The 25,787-nt window shown below is 36.9% G+C and overlaps 1 protein-coding gene across 4 annotated transcripts in view; it reads left to right on the forward strand.

The window, feature by feature from the left end:
* PRIM2 (DNA primase subunit 2) overlaps window positions 1-25,787 on the forward strand; it is a 109,217-nt gene that overhangs the window by 60,507 nt on the left and 22,923 nt on the right. For 3 of the 4 annotated variants that reach the window (XM_040554257.1, XM_040554258.1, XM_040554262.1), the window contains 2 exons: window positions 3,856-3,928; window positions 4,884-5,069. In XM_040554257.1, coding sequence (XP_040410191.1) covers window positions 3,856-3,928; window positions 4,884-5,069 — 259 coding nt within the window. Of the gene's footprint in view, window positions 1-3,855; window positions 3,929-4,883; window positions 5,070-7,099; window positions 7,208-25,787 lie in introns of those variants that run through there. The other variant, XM_040554259.1, reaches the window with a different exon arrangement.

Below are 25,787 nucleotides of genomic sequence, written 5' to 3' on the forward strand. Positions count from 1 at the left end.
TTAATGGCTTAAATGTTTCCTAGCATTGTTTGCCCAAACCAGCATCACTACTGTTCTAATAATTCTGCAGAATGTGACCCGCTTCCCAAAGTCATTACAAAACTTAATATTTTTTGCCTGCTAAAATATTTACAAAATATATATCTGTAATAGCTTTCCTGTGGAAAATGTGTTTAGAATGTATTTAGAGCTGTGTCCTGTGCAAGAACATAAACTTACAAGGAAAAAATGTGTAAACGCTAGTAGAAGTGTTTTTGTTCTTTGTAACTACTCAGTGTTTCCATTTTTTGACCCCAAATTGCAGTACTTTGCTCCTGTGCTGGACTTTGCATTTTCTTCCTTTTTCAATCTGCCTAAAGGCAGGCTTTGAATCAGTTATATTAATATTCTTATATTTTATACAAATTTCATAGAAAAGAATGCCTGTCTTTATTCTACTTGTCCTGGGAGTACTTTTGAAAGAAAGTCTAAAAATAGATTACATCTAAAAACTTTGCATGTGTTAATTAAGAAGGAAAAAAAAAAAAGAACAACAAAACTTCACCAAAGAATTAAAAAGCAACAACAACAACAAAAATATTTAGCATTGCTATTTGAACTTGATATTGATCTTTAGTTGCAAGATAGGTTTAGAATTTTTTTGGTTACTAGGTTTTTGGATTTCAGTTTTGGAGTGATTGAATCGGGCTGAGTGGAGAGATGCAGGAATTTCTCTGTGGAGGAAAAATAAAGCTATTTTAAAGTGAAAGGAGAAGACATTGCCTGTTTATGTTCCAGCAAGCCAGAAAAAGAAATTATGAAGAACTATAAATATTTCTAGGTGAGTAAAACTTGATCAGGAAGTACACACACAAACTATGTGGAGTTAGGAAAAAAAAAAAAGTCCAAAACAAGAGCCAGAAGCAAAAAAAAGGAGAGAGAGGGTGATTGGAAGCCTGATCAGTTTGTGTTGCTTTTTCAAACCATTTGTGGAAGGCTGTTTGGCGATGTTTAATGGTGTGAAAAAATGATGACCATTATTCATAGAACAAAGGATATTCTTAATTTTTTTTGCAAGGTTGTTGAGGTTTTCAGTAGGAATGTAGAGAAAATAATGGCAATCAATGAAGACAGTAAAGTGTTGATTTCTTGTGATGAAGTCAAGGGACCTGCAGAAGTTACCAGTGCTGGCCTCTTTGTGCCCAGTTCCTTCCGTCGTGGCCCCATACTCGGGATGGATAAAGGTGTTCTGGCAGTGTGTCACCTTGGAAGGCAGCGTGTAGAGCTCAGCTCTGTGGTGAGTGGTGCCAGGAATCAAGAAACTCTGACTTTGCAAAGGCCATATGCTTCTTTTTAACGTAAAAGTTAGGAAGCTAAAAATAGTGAAAAACTTTCCCTGTTCGCTTACTGGGTGGGGAATATTTAGTTCTTTTGGGGTCTGAAAAGTGTTATTTGTTCCTTCTTTCCCCCTGCCCCCTGCATTGAGTTTTCTGTCCTTGCAGTGAAAAAAAAGGTGTTTCTACCATGTAAAAACTTGATGTTTTTACCGTGGCTGGCCTTTGAGTCAGGAAATTTCAAAGAGTATGCTCTCTTCAGCAGTGACTTCTGAAGCCTCTCTTCCCCAGGCTGATCCTTTCTAGCTTGCTTAAGAGGAAGTGTTTTTCTTTAGCTGAGCAATTTTTATGCCTCTACTGATATGATCCTAATAATACTGTAGGGTGGGTACAAGGAGATCTGAAGTGATAATGGTAGAGCAGTTGAAGTTACCAGCGCTCGTCTGAGGATGTGAGAAGTGACTGAATGGTCACTTCCCTAATTGGTTGTAGTACAAAATAAAATGAGGTTGCCAAAGCAACAGCGGTTTTCTGTTGTTCTGTGCTTAGATTGTAATATCTTTGGGACCGTGATTTTTGTTTTGTTTGTAGCTTGTCTAAGTAAAGTGATGCAGATGTGCTTCTACAAAGAAATTCAGCTACTGCATCAGTAAAATCAGTAATAATAGACATACACAGCTCAAATTCTTTTTAAATTATTTATCCGCTGTTGTGTAACGAAAAACAACAACTATTAGGGACAATAAGCTTGTCTAGTGCTCCAATTTATACCAAAACAAGATTAAAGAACCAATGAATACACATATAATTAAGCAAGTGATTTGCACTGTGCTAAAATCAACTCTTAGCTGTATGTTTTTCACACATTACAATGTAGAAGGGTTGCAAAATAATCAGTAACGCCTAGTAGCATCATTTAGCTGAATTCCTTTTTTCGGGAGGTAATCTCTTTCTGCCTCCAGAAGATTTATGAAATGATCTTTGCAAACTATTTACAAAATCAAAGAGATTTGATCTTATCTAGAGTTTGCACTGTTTTTTGGTCCAATATACTGTATCCAGAGACACTTCGTGCTTGCTTTATTGCCTGCTGTATTGTCAGCTCAGGATTTCTGTTGGGTTCTGCTGTGACCATCTCTCCTGGCCTATTCTGCAGCACTGCACATCATCGTTCAAGAAGTCTGTATAGTTAAAAGCAAAAGCTGGGCACCTAATGTGCTTGTGTTTGATTTGAAATTACTTCAGCGATGGTGCCTACATGCCTGATACAACGTAGGGTTACTCGAGCTTAGCTTGGGTAACAGAAGTAGCTTTGCTAGAATATGATTGAAAGATGAGGCAGCTCTTACCAAGTCCTGTGCTATCTTGGCTAGTGAGCTACTATCAGAAGTTAACATGTTTTTATGTCACTACTGCAGTAAAAGCCTTCTTAGCTTTTTATTGGAACACTTAAGAAGCAGATGCTTAGTTTTTATTTTTCCATCCCAGTAGATGATCGTAGCAATACATAAGTGATGTTTTTTTTTTAATGCTGCACAAGTAGCAAGGTAGCAAGGCACAAGAATTTCAGAGCAACTTGGACAGGCTGGAGAGGTGGGCTGACAGCAATTCCCTGAAGTTCAACAGTTCAACAAAGGGAAATGCCAAGCACTGCATCTGGGGAGGAATAACCCCATATACCACTACAGGCTGCTGTGAAGCAGGCTTGCAGAAGAGGACCTTGGGGTCGTGATAGACAACAAGCTGACTGTGAACCAGCAATGTACTTCGAAGTGAGGAAACTGTCTCCTGGTGGCATTAGGCAGAGCACTGCCAACAGGTCAAGGGAGCAGGTCCTTCATTTTTGGTTAGCACTTTTCAGGCCACTTCTGGAGAGTTGAGTCCAGTCCTGGGCTTCCCAATATACGTCAGGAAAGGCTGAGAGAGCGGGGATTGTTCAGCATGGATGACAGAGGGTCCAGGGTGTGTGTGTGTGTCTTGCTGATATATATAAATAGAAGACAGAGCCAGACATTTCTCAGTGGTAGGCACTGATAGGCCAGGAGGCAAGAGGCACAAACTAAATCAAAGGAAATTCCCTTTAAACAGAAGAAAACACTTTTAATGAGAGGGTTGTCAAACACTGGAACAGGTTACCCAAAAGGTTGTAGAGTCTGTCCTTGGAGCCGCACAAGATTCAGCAGGATGAGATGCTGAGCAGCCTGCTCTAATTAATTCTGATTTGAGCAGTGGAGTTGGACTGGATGATCGCGGAAGTCTCGACTTCAACAATAGTGTGATTCTCTGATCTAAATTCTTAATGACCCCTCACCACTCCTTTCAGATAGAGGAAGGGAGGGTTTCTTTATCATACTGACTGTAATTCTGGTTCTGTAAATCTAAACTACTTACATAACTGTTTACTACTTTGTTCTTGTTTTTGTCGGCTGTATAATATTTGTAGCCCTTAATTGATAAAATATTTTTTCTTGTATTTGTAAACTCAATTTTTTTTTGAACAATGAAAGCTTTACATGATGCTATACTGTTTGCTTTTTTTCAGCCATTCTTATGTTGGTCCAGATTACAGTGTACAAAAAAACACAGGAAAAATCTCTCTAGACCAAATCGATGCTGTAAGTCCTCTGTGTTTATTGAGTTATATGTTGATTATGATTTAAGGTCAAACTCCTTATGTACAGACAACATTTTTTTTTGATTCAGTATTTGTTATGTAACTGTTGAGAATGGCTTGAATGAAGTTGAGACAAATTTTAAAATGGAATAGAATTAACTGAAAGTGCATCTAATCAGAATTTAGACTGGAGCTATCGTGAATTTGCTTAATTTGCTGCTTAATTTTGTGTGCTTTCACAAATACCTAACATAATCACAGAGTTTAACAAAGTTTTCATATATAATACTGTTGCAATTTGAACTTATTCCAACTCTTTTTTATTGGAACTTAGAAAATAGTTTGTTTTCAGTATCCGTCTTAAACATGACAGGGTTCCTTTTGGTAGTGCAAAACCCCAGTAAAACTGAATTTCATTTTTTCGTCTCTGAGGTCTTGCTTTATAAGAAATAACATTCTTCAGGTAAAAAATCTGCAGATCAGCTGCAATGGATTTTACTCTTGCTTGTAGTTTCTAAAAGATATTTAAACAAACAAACAAAACCCACAGCACCAAAACAAACAAATAAAAACCAAACCAATCAACTACACAAATAAAAAAACAAACCTCAAACACCGGTCACCTTGCCATTCCAGAAACTAAAATAAGGAAGAAGCAAGAAGCATTGAAGTAGAACTGTGAATGTATCTTTCCTGACAGCAATTATCCCTTTGTTACATTGGACAGAAGATATTCTGGTATTACCACCAGTGCTACTGTCTTTTGGATTTTCTTCTCGAGATGGTTGTTGTATTTGATAGCTTAATGACGCTTTTGTGTTGTTATTAGTTCCAAGTCACCCTGCACATGCACATCTTCCCAGCCATTGGCGTTTTCAAGTGGAGCTAATGATTCATCGCGATAAGCTTATATCCTAAAAATGATCGGTATGATTTAAATCATTTTTTCTCAACAGCTTTCTGTGAAATCATTCCCACTCTGCATGCGCCAGTTGCACAAAGCCCTGCGTGATAACCACCATCTCCGTCACGGAGGCCGTATGCAATACGGACTCTTCTTGAAAGGCATCGGTTTGACTCTGGAACAAGCACTGGAATTTTGGAAGAAAGAATTCATCAGGGGAAAAGTAGATGCGGACAAGGTAATTCAACAAATGAAAAATACCTAAGCATATGAATGTCTGGATGTAGTTAATGTGCATGTCTGCTAGATACTTGGATAGGTGCTTATTAAAAAGATAACTTTACAAAAGGTACAGTATTGTCTTTTAAAATTGTTCTTTCTTTTTTGTTATGATTTTATTAATTTTTTTGGTCGTTCTCCTGAAGCATGGGAAGAACAAGCTAGTCACAAAGCCAGAGGCTTTTTTAGATGAGAACTAGAAAATCTTGTTTTACCACTTAATCACTAGGAAACCAATGTTGTGCATGAAATACAAGTGCTATGTGACTAAATCGATTCACTTCACCATGCAGGTAAGTGACCAGAAACAGTACTGTCTGAAAGGAGAGGTTAGCCTCTTTTATTGGTTAATAAAAATAAAATTAGTCGGACAGTTGTGTGAGAGGTAAGATTGCGTTAGTAAATTTATAGTCTGAAAAGAAACTGTGGGTGAAAGAAAGGTATGCTTAAATAGTGAGAAAACACTGTTCAGTGCTATAGGCTGTGTTGTTGACAAATTAGTGGCCTAACCCTTGCCAGTAGTTTCGAGGTTATCATGAGGGAGGAAAGTGTGACATACATGTGCTTTGAGAGCCTGAAAAAATGATGGTAATTCTTGGAGATTTGTGATCTGCTCCTTGTTTTACACAGTCTAGAGTTTATACAGGTAAAACCAAGCAGGTGTCCTGACTTACCTGTATGCTTGGCCTGTGGCACGTGGCATTCAGGATTTGAGAGTGTGATTTTAGACCAGATGTTTCACACCTTATGTCAGTCTTGTTTGGACTATGTTACTTTGCATTTGATGTGAGATCTTAGCTTTCCAGAATACTCTGAAGTACATCGGAGTGTTTGGCAGAATATTTTTTGTTAGCTTAAGTTCTTGGAACTTGGCTCTTTAAAAAATGTATGGGGCAAAAAAGGAGTCCAGGCTATAATGAATTATGATTTGCATCTTTTATTTCAAGTTCTGGAAGATATGTCCACTGGTCTGAAGATCCTTTTTTGGAAATGGGAGGGGATATGAAAACAGGATTTTAATAAGGACTTAAATCTCTGTAAATCTAGCTCCATTATTTGGACATGACTTAAGAGGAAATATGTGTTTTATTAAAACAGAAGAAATCCAGGATGCAATCGTTTACAAAGGATTCAAGAAAAGATTTCAAGATAGGTAATAACTTTAATTTTGCAGTTAAATGCCAATTAACTCTTTGTTAAATTCAGGAAAATGCAGACTTCTCATTTGTGATTTCCTGTGTTTAAAGGAAATTGATAAAAACAAGCCATCAGGAGCAAAAACAGTGGAAATACCTACATTTATTCTGACTTAAAAAAAATAAAAAAAAATACTGTGTGAACTGTGGAATGTCTGATTCCACCTGCTTGTGCTTTGACACTAGATGCCTGCACGTGTATGAAGACGTGCATGCATCTTGTGTCCTGTTTTCAGTCAAGTTTTATGACCCTGTGTTTATCTGTGGAAGTTTGAAAGCGTATTATGAGTGAAGCAAGGGGTTATAGTTACTGTATTTTTTATAAGCAGGCTGCTATTTCATAATTCTGCTCATGTTCTAGGTACCAACTTTAGACTGGGGTGGAAAGAAAAAGCTGACTTTTCACACCCATAACTGAAGTCAGTGGTCTGTGATTTTCATAGTAAAATGTTATATAATGTTTAATGTCCTGAAAAAAATGAAGATGAATGCCATCCTAATCAGTTCTCTCTTCTTTTGACGTTTTTATCTTCTGAATCACGGTATATTCCTTTCCTGTCGAATAGAGGTGATTACACTGTTTTGTCCTACTGGAGCATTTTGAAGATATATGAATGGTATCTTGCTAGAGATTAAAGTCAATTATTCATTACTGGGTGGGGTATTGCAAAAGGGGAATGTTTGATTCACTGCAAATGGTTATGATTTCAAAATTGTGTGTTCACATGAATCTTGGAAAGGCAGTAACATTTACACTTTTTCAATCCTGAATTTCCTTTGTGCACAACTTCAGTCTTCAGCAGGAAGGGAATCATCTTGAACACATCAGCAGTACAGTGGAGTGCATACTACAGACTAAGCATAGGTGCAAGGAAAATTTGCACCAAAAAGAACCCAACCCCTCTGGTGCTCTGAATCACTGGTATGGACATCCCATAGCTTTCCACGATTAAATAAATAAATAAATAACAATAATAAAAAGAAACACTTTAGAAAAGTTTGCAGGAAACAGTTTTTTTCATTTGAGAGGAAAACTGTAAAGTACATTGTAAATGAAGTGTGAAACTTTGTATTCAATGAAAAAATGAAGTAGAAACTCCAAGGAATGAGCTCAAACAGGTAGTGATCCTCTGTGTGGGGGAAATTGATCGAGTCGTAGCATGTTCACAACAGAGACAAATGCAGAACACAAAACAAAATATGCTTTTGCTTTAGGCACTGTAATTAAAGTTATTCTGAAAATGGCTAGGCTAAGAGTGCCTAAATGGTAAATTATTATTGTTCAGATGTTAGTGTCAGCTGTCAAATGGTGGTAGCTGTGTTACTTCTGACTGAATGGCTATGCCATTTGGTTCCAGTGACTTGATTTTCCTGGCTCTTCCATTTTTTTTCCAGGTGATCTTAGGAGGTCCTTGGATCTGGATTGCAGAATGAGGGCTTTACCTTGACTGCAGGCAGCTGGTGGGGAATGTTACTACCAGAGCCAACCAGAAATGCCATGAAGGGGTTCCTCAGGGTGGATTATGATCTCTGATCCTCTTTGAATTCACTCCTCTTGCCTCTTTAAAGAGCCTGTTACATACCTTTCATATACTCCTATTTTGAAAGGTTACTGTCAAAATGAAGACTGTTTGTGGTAGCACGCTGGTGTCCACTGAACAGATCCGTAAAGTGCCTTTTACGGCAACTTCTGGGGCTGTGTTATCAGGGGCCACAGATGATAGATGGAGGGCAGGGTTTATCCCCATCTGCTCAGCACTTGTTAAATGACACCTCAGAAGCAGCGCTCCAGGTGTGCCCATCTCCTGCCCTCTTCCCAAAGCCAAGCAGTTGATGTACAGAAGCACGCTGAGCAGAGAACCACTTGAGCACCTGCCCTGTGAGGCTTGGCATGTTCAGCTTGGAGAAGAGAGGGAACCTAGCAGGACCTGCAGCAGGTTAGTAAGAAAGCAGAGCTAGGCTCTGCACAGCGGTGCATGGTGGGAGGGCTGGAGACAGCAGGCCTAAGTTCAGACAGGATATTCAGACTGGTTATAGTGAAAAACTTCTCAGCATGAGGACAACAGAGAACTGGAGCAAGTTGCCCAGAGATATTATGCAGTCCCTATGCTTGGAAGCTTTGAACACCCAACTGCATAAAGCTTTGAGCAGCCTGGTCTAATCCCTTGGATAGCCCTGCTTTGAGCAGACTAGAGATCTTCCGAGATCCCTTCCAGGCTGAAGTACCCTGTGATTTTGCACGTGTCTGATGAAAGGTAGAACTAAATTTTTGCGATGGCCAGCCACTAGAGGGAGACAAGATCATAAGGAATAAGCAAATAAAACATGGAGATCTAACGTGTGTATGCTATGGTGCTTTGTAGGTCTATACATTTATATAATAAAAACAAACCATATTTTTGCATGAAAATAGAAATAGACATCTGTTACTGTGCTGAGCAGTGCTTTTTAAGCGTTCACAACTCTTCACAGTGGAATTTGTAATGCACGGAATAATGTGGTGGTTCTTTAAAACAACCTCTGCCTCCTTAAATCCCCTAGAATATATTCTTTATCAGTAAGTTGATTGCATTTGATTTTGGTATTTTACTTTCTCATTTGTTTGAGATTTGAGGGTTGATTTGCAGCTCGATTCCTTTTTCTTTTTTTTACTTCTCCCTTTTATACTGGGTAATGGTGCCTACTATTTTGGGAACATGTTTTGATTCACAAATCTGAAAAGGATCTCTATTCTGTCGTGTTCAATTATAGTTCTCTAATTGGATGTCATTTGCTTTTATTTTTGAGTTATTTAAACTTTACAAATCTGCCAAAGTCCAGTGACATGTTCAACAGCAAGCCACAATATTGGGCATCTAAGAGAAAAATATAAATCAAATTGAAATTCCTCTATAAAGATTAAAATTTGATCTTTGCCTTTTCCTTGTACATCAGTAGTACTGGTGCAAATAGATGGCTAAGCTTGAATTCCCCGGAGGTCTGTAAAGGCTACTATAGAACTTGAAGGAAATGTTTACTGTCTTCTTGGTTACCAAGAATGTAATATCTGTTGCATATATTACCTGTAAAATCTTATCCCTGTGAAACATGTGGAAAATGGAAGAGTATATTGTGGTAACAAAGTACTGATGATACAGATAAGCATGGTGCTCTTGCTTTCGTTGGCTATTGGAGGAGTGAATAGTCAAGCTCTTGATTAAACTATATTTTTGGGTTAAACTCCCACAAACTTCTACTAGTGACTGCAAAAATGATCTTCAGTATAATCACGTACTGTCTGTATTCCTCTCTCATTATTTAGAAATTATCATTTAATACTCTAGCTGTAGTGAGATAGAGAATACGAGTATTAAAGGTTTTGGGTGAATCATTTTTATTCTGTATTGGCAAAAATGACATTGTAGTCATAACACTATTATATGAACGGCTATGCTTACTTGGTATAGCTGAGCATAAAGAAAGTCAAAATACTCCTATATGCTTTCAGATGCTTTTTCTTTTCTACAAAGTTAGCTCTTGAAGCTGCTTTAGTAGCAGGCTAAATGATTTAATTGCTAGAAGAAACATGAAAATGCATTTTCAGCTAAATGCCTCGTTTTGATTCCCAAACTTACTATTGAATTGTCTTTTACTATTGCATTGTCTTTTCTTTCAAATCAAGTTTAAAGAAAAAAGAAAACAAAACATCCCATGGTAGCATACAACCGTTATGGGGGTTTTGAGAAAGCAGGTGCTGCAACTGCATCTTGTGCCTTTAGGCTTGAAGTTTAATAAATAAATAAACATCCAATTTTAAATTTCAGCCTCAAAGGATAAAGAAAAGGACCTTCAGATTTCTCTATTCCTGAGTTCTTTTGTGTGTTTGTCTTTTTTTTTTTCTTTCTTTAGTATATCTTTTTGTGGCATTCTTCTGAACAGCCAGATCTATGAGATCAGAGAACTTTTGCAAAACTGGAGTGAACAGACCAAGATTCCTGCTTAATGCTGCAAAGGCTGTTCAGCTTCTGATGTACTGAACACGAGAGAGATGTCCATAGTCTGAATTCTCAACTGCTGTTATTTTCTGGAAAACAGTTTCATGGCAGTGAATCAATCAAGATCTCCTTTCATATAGCTTACTTAATCTTTTCTGCATATTAATTGAAGCCTGGAGGTTAACAGGTGCATCGTTCAAATGGGACCGTGCTAGTGTTGAAGGTGATACCTGTGTGAAAAGAGATGCAGCTGCTGAGATCGATTAGCTGGTGTGATCTCAGCTGAAGAAGAGAGTCTGGAGTTTGTTTTATAATAAACAACAAACAGGAGAGGTATTGTCTGTGAGTTTGTCTTATACTCAGAATTTATACAGCTAGACATGAGAATGAAAAGCATGACTTGAAACCACAAATGCAGGGATTGCTGTTTTTGCATCTGAATCAAGGCGAATTAGTACAACGTCCCTGTTGGCTGTAGCTGGAAGAGGATTTTGTTTTCTTTCCTTTGTTTCTGGTTACTTTCTAATAAGAAGCAGTGAGCAGTTTCACACAAATAATTGAAAATCCTCAAGTCAAACTAGGAGTTTATTGCAAAACCTCTGTTGTTTTGCCATGAAGTTTAGTCCAAAGAATCATAATATCCTTCTTCAGCTGAATGGAAGTGTTTCACTTGCCATTACAATGTGGTTATTTTTGGCAATATGTGTGTCATAATATGTTAAATCTGTGCAGGATTCCTGCAATTACATATTATTTTTATCTAAAGTTGTGTTTTATCAGTGGGGATTTTTGCCCTTCCTGTCCTGTGAGCCCTCATTTATACTTTCTAGCATTCTGGTCCATTCTCTCTTTTGGAGCAGTTCAACATTTTGAAACACTCAGATGAGTACTGTTTGTGTATTTCTGACAGACTGGTCTGCATGGTTTGATTTCTTCAGTTTGTTTTGTATGCCTATTGAAGAAAGTAGTCAGATCTGTTGTGGGTTCTGGAAGTAAGAGGAACAAGGAAGCATGCTCGTGGTGCTTGCATTTGATTATTTCTAAGAAGCATGGTTGAATGTGAATGACTTCTTGCAAATTCTGCTAAGTCATAGGAAGGAAAAGATTCCTTACTGACGGTATCAAATGTTATAAAGCGTATTAGCAATGGCTATAAACATAAATCACTGGCCTGTGGCTGGAAGGAAGTCACTGTCAGTGTTGTCTTTGTTATTTATTTCTCTTCAGTGTTGTGGACAGCGTCGTTCTGCAAAGACTCCAGAATACCGGCTCGTCTAGTTAGGGCCAGAGGTAGCACTTTGCTTCCCATTTAATTAAGCATTGTGAGATCAAATTAAAATAGTTTAAGGTTTGCTTTGGATGGCAATTTTTATTAAAACTTTAGGAGTTTACAAGTATAGAATTGCTATTCTTAAAATAATATGCCTCGTTGCATTTATGGACATTACTACCTGCTTACTGAATGCATGATTTGTAATTCAGGTAATACAAAGCCATTGATAACAGTTTCTATTTTTCTGACATATAAGAAAACCTGACTTTGCTGCAAAGGAATTTAGCAGTAACATCTACATTGTTCGCAGTCCTCACACAAATATATGCAAGCTTGTAGGTATTGCTGCAAGCTTGTAGGTATTGCTGCTCTGACCTTTTTATTAAACTAGTAATACAGATGGGTTCTGTGGCTGTCTCTCTCTTAGTCTCTTACTTTTTTTTTTTTGTTTTGTTTTGTTTTTTTTTTCAAATTGAGCAACTAAACGAAGTACATCATAGCTCCGGTTGACATATAAGAAGTCAGTTGATGAGAAATGAGACATGAATATAAAATTAAGTGTCTAAGCCCTGTATAGCTTTTGTGATACATGGTAGGAAAGTCCTACCGCTTATTTCAGCAAAGCAAGATGAAAGTAATCAATCTTTCACCATTTCTGCCTGTATATAACGTATGTACTCATCACTGAAATGGTACTGTTAACCTACAACTAACAATATATATACAAATATATATATATAATGACTTTATATACATGTATCTATATATATGAACAGTACATGATTCAATTATGTTCGGAAGTTTTTAAAATTCCAGTAAGAATAGTAATACATGGTAAGTGGTGCATGATGTTGTACTATTAAATTGAACTAGTTAGCCTTGATGTTATTAAATTTGCTGTAGGAATATACATTGGTAATGGGACAGTCCCCCTGGTGAATTAATGGCTCATTTTAGTATCCGTTAAAGGAGTTACTGATGTTTCCAAAATAAGCCATGTTCAATTTCCTTTTTCCCAGTGGTAGCTGTTGTGTCAATTCCCCGTACCTTTGATGGGGGAATAACCTGCAGCCTCACTTGGTATTGGTTTTTTTCAAGGTGCATTAAACTTTTGTTTTGCCTACCGTGTGTTTGGACTTGTGAGCACTAAAAGGAACAAATCCAAACAAAAACCTGACTTTTTGGTTGTTTTGAACCCTTTTACTTGTAAGGGTGTATTTTACTTTTAAACAGTATTGTGTGACCTTTTAAACCTAAGGCCTTTCCTGGTTTAACAGTAAAGTTATGGATACTAAAGGGAAGGTGTCTGTGGGACATAATTATGTAGATTTGAGAGAGAGATGTAGTTTTAATTATGCCCTGTAGCAAACGTAGAAGCATATTAAACTCAATCATGCTTCTGTGTGTTTTCCTCTGAAACTTGCTTTACTCAGGCCTTAAATTACTAACCAGCATATTGGTGTACCCTAAGGTTGTCTAAGCTAACTGAATATTGACAAGAATCTGTTTCATTATTTGTCATTTTATACTTAACATGTCTTTTTTTATGGCAATATTTTTTTACAGAGACTTTGTTTAAAAAAAAAACTTAGAAATAAATAAATTTGTGTAATAGATGAAAAATTTTAAAGCAGTACTCTCAAGTGAAGTGGAGCTGGTATAAAAATACATTATTTTTCAGCATATTTTTGTTTCACGGATGGTATTCAAAAAGACCATGACTGATGAGGGTATACTAGAAAACATAAAATCCTTTTTGGAGTTGCTACCAGATATCTTAATTAAATTATTTTAAAACTAAAATTTTCCAATTTTTGTTGTGAGGCCAAAGTTATGGTGGCATTTTCCTGTGATTGCTCAATTTAAAGTACTTTTTTTTAACAAACAAACAAAAAAAACTGCTAAAAATATATCTACCTTACCTTTGATTTTCAGTTTTCATCATTTAACTTGTATTATAAGGGAAAACTTCAGATTGTCTTTCAGCCTTTGGCATGTCCTAGGGGCAGAGAAGAACGTAATTTCAGGATATTAATTGTGGTATTGGCATAGTGTTTTTTTTTAATTGGTCTCTCTACTGTAAAGAGGGATAGGGTTGGTTTTCTTTATTACCTATTAAGCACTGAAATTTGTATTTACTAATCTAGTATATGAGCAGGCTAGTGATATAGTTCTTGCACTGACAAGAATGAAAGCAACAAATAATCTTTCCTGTACTAAAACTAATTTAGAACAAAATCCAGTCTTTTTGACATGTTTCCAGAGAATAAAAGTTTCAGGGCATTTCTTTCCCTACTGTATTATCTTTTCTGAATTGCAAGAATAGAAATGGATGTTAAAACCAGACTTTTAATTTTGGAAGATTTTGTAGCCTCGAATCGCTTGTCACACTTGTGCTTTATTGCTGTAGAAAGACTGTGTACTTGTTAAAAGAGGATTCCATCTGATTAGCCATTACAGCAGCAGCAAGTTAGTATGTCAGTGACATTTCAAGGAAAATGATAGATTTGTCTGTCTGGTTGCCATAAGTTCAGTGATTGTGAAATATCTGAGTATCACTAAGTTCTCTGGCAGGCTGTCTTGAATACCTTCCTAATAATACGGCTTTATCTTTAGAGCAATCTGTTGAAAAATACCTGCTGCGTGTTTCCATAATGTGTTGAACCTTTCTGGGTGTTTACCCCAGTTTCTGAGACAGACGTTCATGACTTTTTAGATACAAATATATTCATCTGTATCTTCTTATTAATGTCCAGGAGAAACTGAATGACATGCCAGATCTTTTCCAGTTGTTTTCCTGTGTTGTTTTGAACTGAAAAATACTGGTTTTGGTAGAATACTTTATTAATCTTGATATAATTGTTTGAAACTATTCTAAAATCATTTTATTAGATGTTCAGATTTGCTGTAATTGTATATATTGACTTCCAAAACAAAAGCCAGAATCCTGTGTACTGTCTCTTTTGATAATGTCCATGTCATTGCTGTAACATCACATGACTGTCATATGCCATACGTCTATATTCAACCAGCAAATCGTGGCTGTGTTTCCTATTCAGTCATTTAGAAAAGCAGCATGTTGTACGTATGAAATGTGCGATCTGCTGATATACCACGTAAGCTTAGATATAAATAAGAAAGTATTTTTACTTTCAGAATCGATTTAAGAATTGTGCCTCACGTCTTCTGAAACGTAATGAATCTCATGAATAAAGACAAGGTGTTTTTTTTTAAATGTGACTTGTGCTGTGCACAATTTATGTTTTAGAAATTTACTATATCAGTCTGAGAAAGTTAAATTACTAGGATCAGGCTTAAGTATTTCAAGATGAGAGAGGTTATTACTTCTTGAAAGTAAGACACTGATTTTATATTGTAATGTACAGCGCCATTTAGCTGAAAAGCTGAGTTCTGCATAATGTGTTATGCTCTGGCTTTTCCTGTTCATTGTGTCCATTCTGAAGTCCACTCAGCAAGGAAAACAAAATGTTTCCGTCAAATATATGTACTTTTTAACCCTGCTGTACATACGGGAGCAGAAGCTAGTGGTCTTTCTATAAAGTCCAGATTCCTTAGATTTAAATTCCATTTTTTTTTTCTGATGGGTCTTTTTTGAGTTAGTCTTGAGGCATGAGAACTGGGCCAATAACAGCGAGGAAATAGTTTTGTTTATAAAGAAAGGCTGTTTTTTAGCTGTATTACAGTAGTTAGGCTGTCTTTCCTGTACTTTAGTTATTTCCCAGAAATTGTATTCTCCTGTTTGTAGGACCTTGCAGCAGGCACTAAGAAATCGGATGTATATTACTTCTGAAATACTTCAGAGCAGTTTGTTAGTAGAGTTTCTTTATTTTTCTGTTTGCATTTTTCTATGTAGTCAAGTCATCCTTTAATGAATGATGAATTAACAGAATAAAAAAATGGAAAAACAGTCTTGAGTGGTTTAAAACAAGCTTTCTTCTGTCAGTGAATGCAGAAAGTTGTCATGCAAAGTCTAGAGTTCAACTCTTGGTTACAGTACTCTCTCTGCACATGAGAAAGAAGTTAGAGGGGTCTGTATATGTAAGCAGTTATGCTGCTTATGACAGTAAGGACTAACATCGGCGGTTTTGAACACTTCAGCCTTCTTTGATCATCATCTTAATGTGATTTTTGTCTTTTGTTGTCCTGCTAATAAAGGAGGGAATCTGTTTTTACAGGGAAAATGCCTGCATTCTTGAGCCAAACCATGCTGTTTGGAGGGCTCCGATGTCTGGTTTACTCTGTTCAAAAGGGCTGACAAATAGCGGATCTCTAAACACCTTGTTTTTCTCAGTCTTTTATGTCTGTATAAAAAAGGTAAGCCTACATGTTTCAAGGGTAGACATAAGGCTTACATAGCTATCTGAGGAAACACATTTATTAGTCAGCTTCCTCATAGTTTTAAGAATTATTTGATTTTTTTTCCCCCATTTTTGTAATGTGTGCTTATACTAGAGATTTGCTGATACCTTGGGACGTTATGTGTTTGAGCATATGATGTCCTTCTGTTCTGACGCTGTCATCCTTGTCTGAGAGGTATAACAGTAACTGCAAAGGTGTGGGTTGTGTTTTTTTTTTTTTTCCCCACAGTTGTAGCACGTTTTGATAACTTTAACTTGGATTGACTGAAGGGATATTCTCCTTCCCAAGTCACTGGATCTCTTTGCTGCTGCCACTTTGGCAGATCTGAGGCTTACAGTAAAATTAAGTCTCCTGGACTTTCTTGCGTATCACTTGATTGGGTCACTCATAGATTTCTAATGAATGAGGACTGCTTTGCTGGCAGGCTTGTTTTTACTCGATGGTAGCAGCAACGTACCACTCAATCTCATGATCAACCAAGAGTGCACGCTTGAATTTTACATTGCTTCTTGTGTGTCTTTATCAGCCAGTTCTGAAGTTGTCTTCCGATGTCTTTCTGATCAGAGTATACATATATAAAGGATTCCTAAAACATAAGACATAAAGAGCGTAGATATATAAAAGATTTCATTACTGTACTGTGAGGATGCTTGTAAGCAAATGCAGTAATAATTTAATGAAGTAATTCAATGATATCTTATTCTGTCAATTTTGATTGACTGGAGTGGCTGAGACAGCTTTTCCTCAGAGTTTCTCTCATTTGTGAGTTGTTTTTTGTTATCCTCACACTCTGGGGGTAGTCATAACCTCTTAAAGTTCCAGCTTGTGGTGTGGCTGATTGGGTATCTTTGCTTTCTGGTATGCTCTTTCTCCTTCCTTAAATTATTATTAGAACAAAAAATATTATTAGAACAAAGGAGCTTGCCACACATTTTGAGTTAAACGCTATTTTTTTGTTTAGTATCCGTGTTGGACTATTCTCTGTGAAGCAGAAGACATTCCAGGTATCTTGGGTGCCGGCTGGAGCTGAGAGTAGTGGCTCTCCTCTGAATCTCTTCTGAAGTCTGTTTGGCTGCCATTTTGGCATAGTGCAGTCTGCTCTGAGGAATGCCTTTTCATCCCCAGCTTTAAAATGTTCTGACAGGCTACTATGAATGTTCCCTCTGTCAGAGTGCAGTCTGAACCTCCTGTCCCAGTCCTGCATTTTACTTTTGGTCTGTTTTATAATCTGTACAGAAGGGAATCCATTTGGACACCTTTCAGGATTCTTCACAGAATGACAACGTGACTGTGCTGACAGTTCTATGAAAAACAATCTGTTTTCTTCACCATTTCTTCCCTAAATGTTAAAGTTTTTATTGTATATGCTCACCCAGGTCACACTATATATAAGACATGATGAGCTATATGAGACTAAATGCTTTACGTGTTTACTTGCTTAAGTAAAACTTAAAAAAAAAAAAAAAAAGCCCCTGTTTTTTATAGAGTACTGATAGAGCTTGGATAAGCAGTAGGAATTTAGTTTTTAGACTTTGCAAGGGGCCCTGGCCTGTCTTCATCTACCTTCGTCTAAAACCTGTAATACATGCTACAGCGGTATACATATAAGTATGGATTTCTCCCAGTTCTGATACAAACTTGCTGAATCTGTTTTTCCCTTGGTATACATATTCTTTACACTAGGATCCTAAGCTGCCATTTTGATCAATAGAGATCTAGCCAATATGGTCAATAGTGTCTGGAGATGATTCATTTAATGAGCCTCTGGGTGCATACGGTAGGGCGAATTGAATTGCTCCCCAGGCTCCTGATTGCATTGACCTCCATTGACAGCAATGGGAGATGTCTGGATTTAGATGTCTGGAGCTGAATCTTATTCCTATAGATGCACACCAAGTCAGCTACTATTCTACTTCACTTTAACTTTCCTAGTCCTTTTTACTGTTCTACATTGCCACGTTTCTGTCCGCTTTGCAATCTCTCAAGTCTTACATCTCTTTCAGTGACAATGCTTTCTGTGTTCTCTGCCGTTAAGTGTTTTGGGGAAGATTATTCTCTGATGACCACTTCTGATAAAATTAATAATGCTCTTGGTTTACTGCTTACCTTCTGCTGAAAGAAACACTTAGAAATTCCATCAGCTGACATCTCTGAACATTGAAATGCGGGAAACACTGATTGAAAGAACATGAGCAGAAAAATCAGTGAATGGCATTGGTGTGCTTGTAAATCATGGAGTATTGGAAAAGTCTTTTTTTTTCTTTAACTGAATGGAATCCCTTGAGTTAGAAGCTCATTTTTGTATAAAAGATGAAACACAAAACACTTTTACCTCCCAGCTGCTCCCTTTTACAACCTTCACCCCTCACAAACAAAGCATCCCTAATTACTTTGATCCCCATTTAGCGACATCTGTACCAAAATGTGAAATTTCTGGTGGAACTTCATAGATGATCTCAGCCTCATGTGGTACGATGGATGTGGCTTCGTGGGTGCTGCAGGCTTTGAGACATTGTGCTCCCCAGAAGGTCACCAATACTTCAATCAACTGTGAAGTTTGGCTATTATGTAGCTCTGCTTTAACCACCAGTGAAGTCACTGTAAGATTTGTTAACTTCTCATTTTTTCTGATATTCAGGAAGTATTTATATTTATCTATATGTTTATATATGTTTATAAACACATACTTATTTTCATATATTTCTTACATCGTGACTAGTAGTTTCTCATGTCCTTTCAGATGGCTCAGCCTTGGGCCAGGACTGCAACTTGTACAGGACCTAGGAAAGAGAGACCTGCCGTTGCTCTTTGTAGGTTGGTAGTTCTCTAGGGGATGTGTTACTGGGACAATCCCTGGCAGATGTAGGCCCTACTGGAAAGCTGCGATCACCTTCCTAGCTATTGCCATCTTTGCCTTGCTTTTGAGGTAGAGAAGAATGAAAACCTTTGTGTTTTGAGACAAGGTTAATATACAGCCACATAAAACATAAGTGTACACACAAAATGCTGTGGTAAATTCTGTCTGACAGAAAGATAAAATTCTTTCATAAAAAGGGGATTATTTTTCATCTAATTTTAAGCTTTCTTAACGAAGTCTTTTGTGGAGTAAATATTTGGTAACTAATTCAAGATTGTTCTCTTATATTAAAAGGACTTGAGAGTTCCATTAAAAACGTAGGGAACGGCCTACAGAAACCTGATTAAAACAAATAATAATGAGTTTTACTGAGTGTTCATTCGTTTGAATGTATTGGTACTATACATTGTACCAATGTATTTTTATAGATACTTAAGAAAAGCATGTTATCTGTGGTGGTGCTATCAAATACTGTCATTTTAATACAGCAGATTAAATAAATCTTATTTTAAACATTAATGTTTTCTATTTAAAAACAAAGCAAAACATGTCATTAATTGTTTAGTGTTAATTACCATTTAAAATTTGATTTTTGTTCTATTGTTATCTTTCTATTTTTTAACTATAACTCACAAAATACATTATTTCTTAATGTAGTTGTTTCATTTGCATCAACAAAGAGCTTACACCTCTATGTTCAGTAGCATATGTTCCGCTAAGTTGTTAAGGCAAACTTAGATTACCACTAAAAAGCCTACATGGACGTATTTTTGCCTGAGTAGCCTGGGGTAGCCCAAAAACTAGTTCATGAGTCATGCAGCTTACACTGATGTGGACACTACACAAGGAATTTAATTGATCGTAAACTTCTTGATTTCCTTGTAGCAGATGAAGACACCTCCAGGGCAGAGCACTTCTTGCCTCATCAGATATGGAAAACCTGAAATGGGAGGGGAAGAGGGGTCTTGTACTTGATGTGAATCAATCTGTAATGACTGCCGCACAGCATATTCAAAATTTCCAGCTCAATTTTAGCTGAGGTTTCTGATCTGTACCTTAAAGCATAGAAATTGTGCTACAGGTTGAGAATTTAGCATAAATGGAACCTTTCTGTAGTTGGCAGATGGCGAAATACCTATTTATGTTCCTAAATGAAAGCCATGCCTGGGAAAAGATAACCTCAAATTGAGGTTATTTTAAGAATGAGCTTAAAGAAAAAAAAAAAAAGGACAAAGATGTGCCAGCTAAGCAGGATCAACAGTAATGATTTGAGTGACTGCCTAGGGAATGGATGAAAAGTGAATCAATTATTTCACAAGATACACAAGTTTGTGCAATAAATTTATGAATTTGAAGCTGTTATCCATACAGGCTCAACAATTTTAGACAAGAAGTTACCCAATGACTGCTGAACAAAATGGTTTAACAGCATTACTACTTTGAGTTTTGCAGAGCTGGAACTAATCTGGTGGTCAGCCAAGAAGCTAGACAAAATTGCCTCAGTCATTTTGCTTAGTTGTGAGATTTTTAAATAAATATTCCAGGACTTTAAGGAATAAACGCATAAAAACTCACGTGAGTATATAGAAGTAGTTAAACTGAAACATGAAAGTTTTGCTGAAGTGTGAACATGAGCATACAGTGCTCGGAACACCTGTCAGCAAATTATTTCCCATGTTAATATGCATGCTGAATATCTGAATTGGTAACCTAATTTGCAAATGACAAAATTTATGGAGGACTTTGTGCTATTTCTAGATACTCTAATGCAAGTATGACAAGTGACATAAGCCCAGTAACTTGCGGTTATGACATGATACTTACTCTGCAGTGGCTGAAATGCTTTGCAAGTGTTGTATATAATTGTTCTGTTCTTTTGAAGTTGTCTTCAGTTGTATCTAATTGATAACTAAGGCACACATAAGCCATGCTTCTCTGCTTTGTTTTAACAAAGTTTTTCTTCAAAGGAAAGCGTGTATCTGCCACATGGTCTGTATGATGGACATTGCCATTCCATACCCTAATATCTCACGTTTATGTGATCAAACTCTAATGAAAATAACATTTCCATAAATTCTTATCTAGAACACAGTAATCTGATGTTAGGCTATACCAGTTGCAAACTTTTAGTGTGTGTGTATATATATATATCTCAGGTTTTTATCATCTTACATATACCTTATTTATACCTTAACTTATAACATACATATCTTCTAGTGAAGGAAATCTAATACAGCATATATGCCTTAACTAACAGTTTTAAGGCAAATTCATCTGCCTTAGTCTGATACCTGTTTAAATGTATCAGATAAAAGCAAAAGGTGAATTCCTTGCTATCTTACACGCGTATGCCCAGTGAAATGTCCTCCAGCCTCCTGGATTCTGGCTTATGGACCACTGGTTTAGCCATGCCCATCAGTGCTAAGAGCTTACTTTCCTGTAGGAAGAAGTCTAAGAATACTTCAGTGTCACTTGTGTTAGGATGCCTGGAATGATCATTAGTACGTTCAGCACCATACGCTGGACACCACAGCTCATCACAACAAATACCGATGCATGAAAACATACACTGCAGAACATAGGTGGGCAGTTTTATCTCAGACCAGACATCACATGCATTCTACAGCTATGTCTAGAGAGAAGAGCTGTCCCCAGAAATTTTTATATTTTAGGGAACAAGTTAAAGATCAGGCAATTGACTTCTACTCCTAAAATTAAAAAAAAAATAAAAATGCACACAGCTGTTAATCCAGAGGTTTGTGCATGCCAGCACTAAAGTGACAAATTTGATAGAAGGTTGTCTTTGTTTCATTTTCTTGGCTTTAGGGTGAACCAGTTCATTATTTAAATAAGACGTGTTTCTTGATCACTTCCTCTGGCACTAAAACCGTGACCCATCGACCTAGCACTTGGAAATAAATTACAAATGCCTTGCAGATTTTGGAAAGCTCAGAGAACTAAATAAACTAAATAGAGGAAAAAATAGTTTAGGTAGTAGAATTGTGGGCCATACTGTAAAAAGTTGCAGAGAATCCCCATTCTAAAGTATTACCCAACAGTAGGTGGTCTAGTATATGTAGTTACTCAGTAATATGGTGGTGTTATTTTAGTGCTGCTGTTCTGTTGTTTCTTTTGTCTCAGTGGAAACTGTCACACAGTAGGAGGTGATGTACCCACTTGGGCAGCATCATTATTATTGAGCAACTTCATCTCAGGCTTCAATAAAAACCTTGAACGTTTTTATTATAGGGCCATCACTAAAAAAGTGGTTCTTCAAATCATTTTGAGTTTTCACCTTTCATAGTTTTCTATCATAATGACCTTTTGGTAGATTGCATAGTTGGTCTGTACTGTAATAGTTTTACAATTTTGACATGTTTTTTTTCTGAAATAGTTTAAAAACAAGTTGTCTATAAGCAATTAGAATGACCCTGCAAACACTGACATGCATGATGTGTTCTGCAAATGCCCTATTTTGTTGAAGGAACTGGGAGAATCATACAGCATCTGTTTGGGGGTTTGGAATAAATAGGAAGGGACAATTTCTCTGCCTTCTAATTTGTGCAAATTTCAAGCACATCTAATTATACTTACATACATATATATGTGTACTTTCACTGGCAATTGAAAGGGAATGCTTCTGAGGGGGATTTTTCTTTGTGCATATCCTAGAGTAATAGCATTAGGAAGGAGCTAGTCTGATCACTGAGCTCATCCCCCAGCGTACAGAGGGCTGTTCCTCAGGATGTGCTTTCTGAAATGAAATGCCACAATTCATGGCTTCTTCCTACTGAGGAGCACCGCACAGCCCCTTGGATACTGACGCTGCTAAAACTCTGTTCCCTTGAATAACGAACAGAAACCGAATCACAAGGACAGGAGAGGTCTTGGTGAAGCATCTCACTATGGGGGCCAACTTAGCTGTGTTAGTCTTTCCTTCCCTGTGCTGCTCCAAAGGCTGTGAGAACAGGTGACAGTTATGAATGTGCATAAGCAAGTGCACGGCTGGGCAAGTGTTTGTCACTATCAATTGTCTTCTCTTACAGATGAGAAGTTAGATTTGCCAGCCATTGCTATTGGACAGATTCCTTCTCCTTCAGCGAAACAACCGGTTTGCACGTGAAGGCTCTGTAGCATGGACGATGGATTTTGAAGGGGACTGTTCAGGAGCGCTGGGGTGTTTATGGTTAATTCCAGAAGTGTAAGGTAGTAAATGTGGACCAGGAAGTATGATAGTGGTGTTGGACAGCTTTAAATCTGCCAAATAGCCACAAAAACACTGTGTGTTGTCTGAAATTTAAAAATAATTTTGGAACAATACTTACTTTAAGCATTTTGCAATGAATTCAAGAGATTGAGCATTACCAGCAGTTGCCCGTTACCATTACAGTATTAATTTCAGAAGAATGGCCACTACTGAAAAAAAGGCAAGCAAAAATGCCTTTGCACAATTTCTTTCTCTCTTTCTTATCACTAGTGTTTCCATTAAAAAAGTGGCACAATTACAATGGCAGAAATAAAATGAGTTTTATAAAGTTGCCTTTTTAAAAAAAAAGCATTTTATGCTACTCTGTTCAGCACAGAGGGGTTCTTACCTTAATAAGTAAATGACTCAGTCTTCTGATACCTTAGTTTTAAGTTCACATGTGGTAGCTATGTCTATTTCTATACATTTTAATTTCTCAAAATACTATTCTACTGTAATATTACTAAAAAACCAAAAGTAACCCTGGCCCAAAGAACATATAGGTGTAATGAAACTGATGTCAAATGGCCTCAAAAGATCCCAACAGGGTTACAAGAAAGCAATGAGAAAATCCCCAACCTGTCCCAAGGCCATGTTGTGTTATTATGTAGCTGTTGTTTCTATTTACTGCAAAAGCTGCTTCTCAGCATAAAATAATGAGTTAGGTAGTAAAAGTAGTTTCTGTGGGCATTAAGACAAGTGATGTGAAAAGTATAGCTGAAGATTTTAGTATACAGCACTGTTAGAGGGTTGTTAATTTTCTGGCAAACTAAGCAATACATCCGGAAGCAGTCAAGATTTGCTTTTGCCTTACAAAAACCTATCTGCTTTGCTTACTCAAATACCCTCTGTTAAGCAAATGAAATTGCATTCATCCAATCTTTGCAAAGAAGGCAGAAAGGTTCCAGAGTTTCTGGATGGAAGAATATGTGGCTGTGTGATCACAAACCTGACATTTAGCTTAACAGATTCTCTCAGAGGTTGGGAATTAAAATATGCACATCTTTGTGTCTGATATTGGCTGTTTTTCAGGAGTTTTGAAAGAATAAGTATACCAATTCCCAGCTCCCAATTAAGTTCCATGCCGTGATACATATGTACTGGCATGTGTGCATATATATGTAAGTATATATGCACATATGTAAGTGCTAACATCACATTTTCACCATTATAATGCTGTCTTTTGCTGTATTAGGCTTTCCTAAAGCTGGCAGCTGCAAAGGCTGTATTTAGCTTTTGCAGCTCCTGCAGGAGCAGCAGTACTCAGCCAGCAGCTGCTGCTTGCGCTGCTAAGGTGAGGGAGTCCTCCTGCACCTGCCCTTCCTGAGGGCATGCACATGCCTACAGCACATCCTCCTACACTCTTCCACTTCTTCCTAAATTATTACTGTAGGTAAACCCAGTTCTTCATTGTAAGCAAAAATAGTGCTTGTTCAACCAAACATTTCTTTTCTCCCCTGGATGGAAGGGTTGACTAGATAGGATATGCTGATGTGCTGCAGCCTGCCTTGGCTGTGCTGGAAAACACAACGTTATCTATTTGATATATCTGTGTTTTTTGGTGTTCTTTTAAAATAAAGTCACTTTGTCAAATGTATAGTAAGGATTAATTAGTCAATGTTTGTTCAGTGGTTTGGATGCCTTAAGCCTGATTTAGAGTGAGTGCTGAATATTGTTATACTAACTTGACTACGGCAGTGTCTTGATAAGGAAGTTCCTTTTTTTTCACCCATCCAGAATCAGGTGCAACTTATGTTTTTATTCTCAAAGGTTGTCTTTTATGTTTCAACATATATTTCCATATTATGTTACAGGTTTTCCATCATATATAGTTAGATTTTGTCAAAACCGTTCAAATACTATATTAAGAAAAGCATACCTCTTCTTCTGTTTTATTTTGTATGAGTTTTAGCAGGTCAAGATAATTTCACAGATGTCTGAATATTCTGAATTACCATTGGAAATCCGCAGCCCAAGCAGGGAATTGCTCTTATCTGTTAAATAAACAGAGTTAACCCGTTATATGCTTCAATATTTTTTGTCTGTATTGACCTATGTTAGTAAAATATTGGAGTTAAAATGATTTTTAAGTTGTTTTTGACAAGAAAACAAATTCTTACGGGAATTGTTTTTTTGAAGTTCTATGCCTGAATTAAATGTAAAGTTAATGCTGGAGCATGAAGAGCACAGTTGTTCTTTTATGTATTGTAGCTTTCTTGAGGAGGAGAGAGACAGAAGTGTAATTCTGCACACAAAGCTTCATTATTTCATCCTATTTATTTTTTAAGAACTATTTTGTGATACTTTGGGCAAAATCCTGTAAAAAGAAGCTGCTAATGAGAAGTCTCTAACTTGTACTTCAGTTCCTCTAGGAGTATGTATTTGAACAGATGTTCCTTGATGGCTCACAGTAGCTAATAAAGCTTCATGGAATACGGGTGTGAAATTATTCTGATTCTACCACGGATCTTACGTCAGCTATGGCCATATGTAAAATAGCATGAACTCGTGTCACTGAGTCCTCTTCACAGGACTTACTTAAAATGATGTACTGATAGCAATGTACCGGGCTGCTGAAATAAATGTTTGTTTACACCTATATTTCTTTAGAACTTTTAATTTTATTGCAGGAGTTGGTATGAGTTGGGAGTTGATTTTTGGACAAAAGAGATATGCTAAAAATTTTGTTTTTTTCTCATGCAAAGCACTCAATTTTAGACTCTAACAAACTGAACTTTAGTGCTGAAACAA

This window comes from Cygnus olor, chromosome 3 (assembly GCF_009769625.2).
Source record: "Cygnus olor isolate bCygOlo1 chromosome 3, bCygOlo1.pri.v2, whole genome shotgun sequence".
Classification (NCBI taxonomy): Eukaryota; Metazoa; Chordata; class Aves; order Anseriformes; family Anatidae; genus Cygnus; species Cygnus olor.